Source organism: Galeopterus variegatus, unplaced genomic scaffold (genome assembly GCF_000696425.1).
Source record: "Galeopterus variegatus unplaced genomic scaffold, G_variegatus-3.0.2 Scaffold15242, whole genome shotgun sequence".
NCBI classification, from domain to species: Eukaryota; Metazoa; Chordata; class Mammalia; order Dermoptera; family Cynocephalidae; genus Galeopterus; species Galeopterus variegatus.
Window position 1 is genome coordinate 9,795 of NW_007741353.1, and position 1,239 is coordinate 11,033.

A 1,239-nucleotide genomic window follows, 5' to 3' on the forward strand; every position below is an offset into this window, starting at 1 on the left:
TATTGTATCTTATGTTCTTTAAGTTCTCTAATAAGTTGCTAATCAAAATATCAGTAGATGAGTAAGCAAAGGACAGAAATAGATAATGAGAGGAAGTAGAGCTAAAATCTTATTTTTAGGATTATTAAACATCTATAATAAATAAGAAAGTGCCATTTTAGGAAAGTATCATTTTACATCTGTTAACTACACCAAGAATTCTTTTTAAAGTATGATGCCCATTGTTGTTTAGTGGGATCTATGTACTTATTCATGGCTGCATTAGAAAGTAATGTGGCAATTCTTAGGAAGAGGTCTAAAAATGTTTTTAATATTTGATCTGCGGTAATTCCATTCCTGTTTATAATACATTTATCACAAAGAGCTCATTGAAAAGATGGAAAACCTATACATTTTATTACAAGCATATGAAAATCAGAAATAGTGCAAGATGGCTTCAGAAAGTTCGTGGAAGGATCCCTATTCTCTCTCAATTCTATTTTTCCACGAACTTTTTGAATTACCCTCATATAAGTGGCTCCAGATAAACATTTTTTGTATAAATTTAGTGAACCACTGTGCATCTGTTGAGTTTTGTTATTGTGAAGTCTATGGAGCAAAGAAGGGGAAATGTATATAATATAAATTTGTTTAAAACAGAGTATAAAAAACTGGCTCTGATTATATCTGTAAAATATACACACAGACAAGGAATAAAAGTGAAAATGGAAAAATAAAAACTATTTATATGCTCAAGTAGGGTAGGGAATTAGTGACTTCTCTTTTTTTACATTTTCTTTATTACTCCAGTGGGTCTTGTTCAATAAGTCAGAGTAGAAGTGGGTGCAGAACTCCCTAACTCTGGGACCAAACTGTGCATCTGCACCATGCGCCCTGTGTTTCCTTGCAGTGGAGTCCAGCAGCTCGGGAGGCTCTCTGTGCTCCGCAAGTGGCCGCGGGGGTGTGGGCTCCCCGCCTGGGCCAGATATGGGCTCTTCCCCGCCGGGAGCAGAGGCAGCTCCCAGCCTGAGATACGTGCCTTATGGTGCTTCACCCCCCAGCCTAGAGGGGCTCATCACCTTCGAAGCCCCTGAACTGCCAGAGGAGACACTGATGGAGGTATAGAGAAGAGACTATAGTGGTGTGTTAATGTGATATTGGTATGATATGAGAACGTCCAGCAGGACGAAAGCGCCATGTACATTGAACAGTTCTGAGATTACGTTCTTCTTTTTAACTTACTTTTCCTTTTGTATTTGG

General features: G+C 38.3%; 1 protein-coding gene across 1 annotated transcript in view; it reads left to right on the forward strand.

Moving 5' to 3' along the window:
- LOC103582200 (serine/threonine-protein kinase ULK2-like) overlaps positions 1-1,233 on the forward strand; it is a 3,502-nt gene extending 2,269 nt beyond the window's left edge. The window contains exon 2 of the mRNA XM_008563859.1: positions 890-1,233. Within this exon, the coding sequence (XP_008562081.1) occupies positions 890-1,104 (215 nt within the window). The 3' untranslated portion in view covers positions 1,105-1,233. The remainder of the gene's footprint in view (positions 1-889) is intronic.
- Positions 1,234-1,239: the final 6 nt, after the last annotated feature.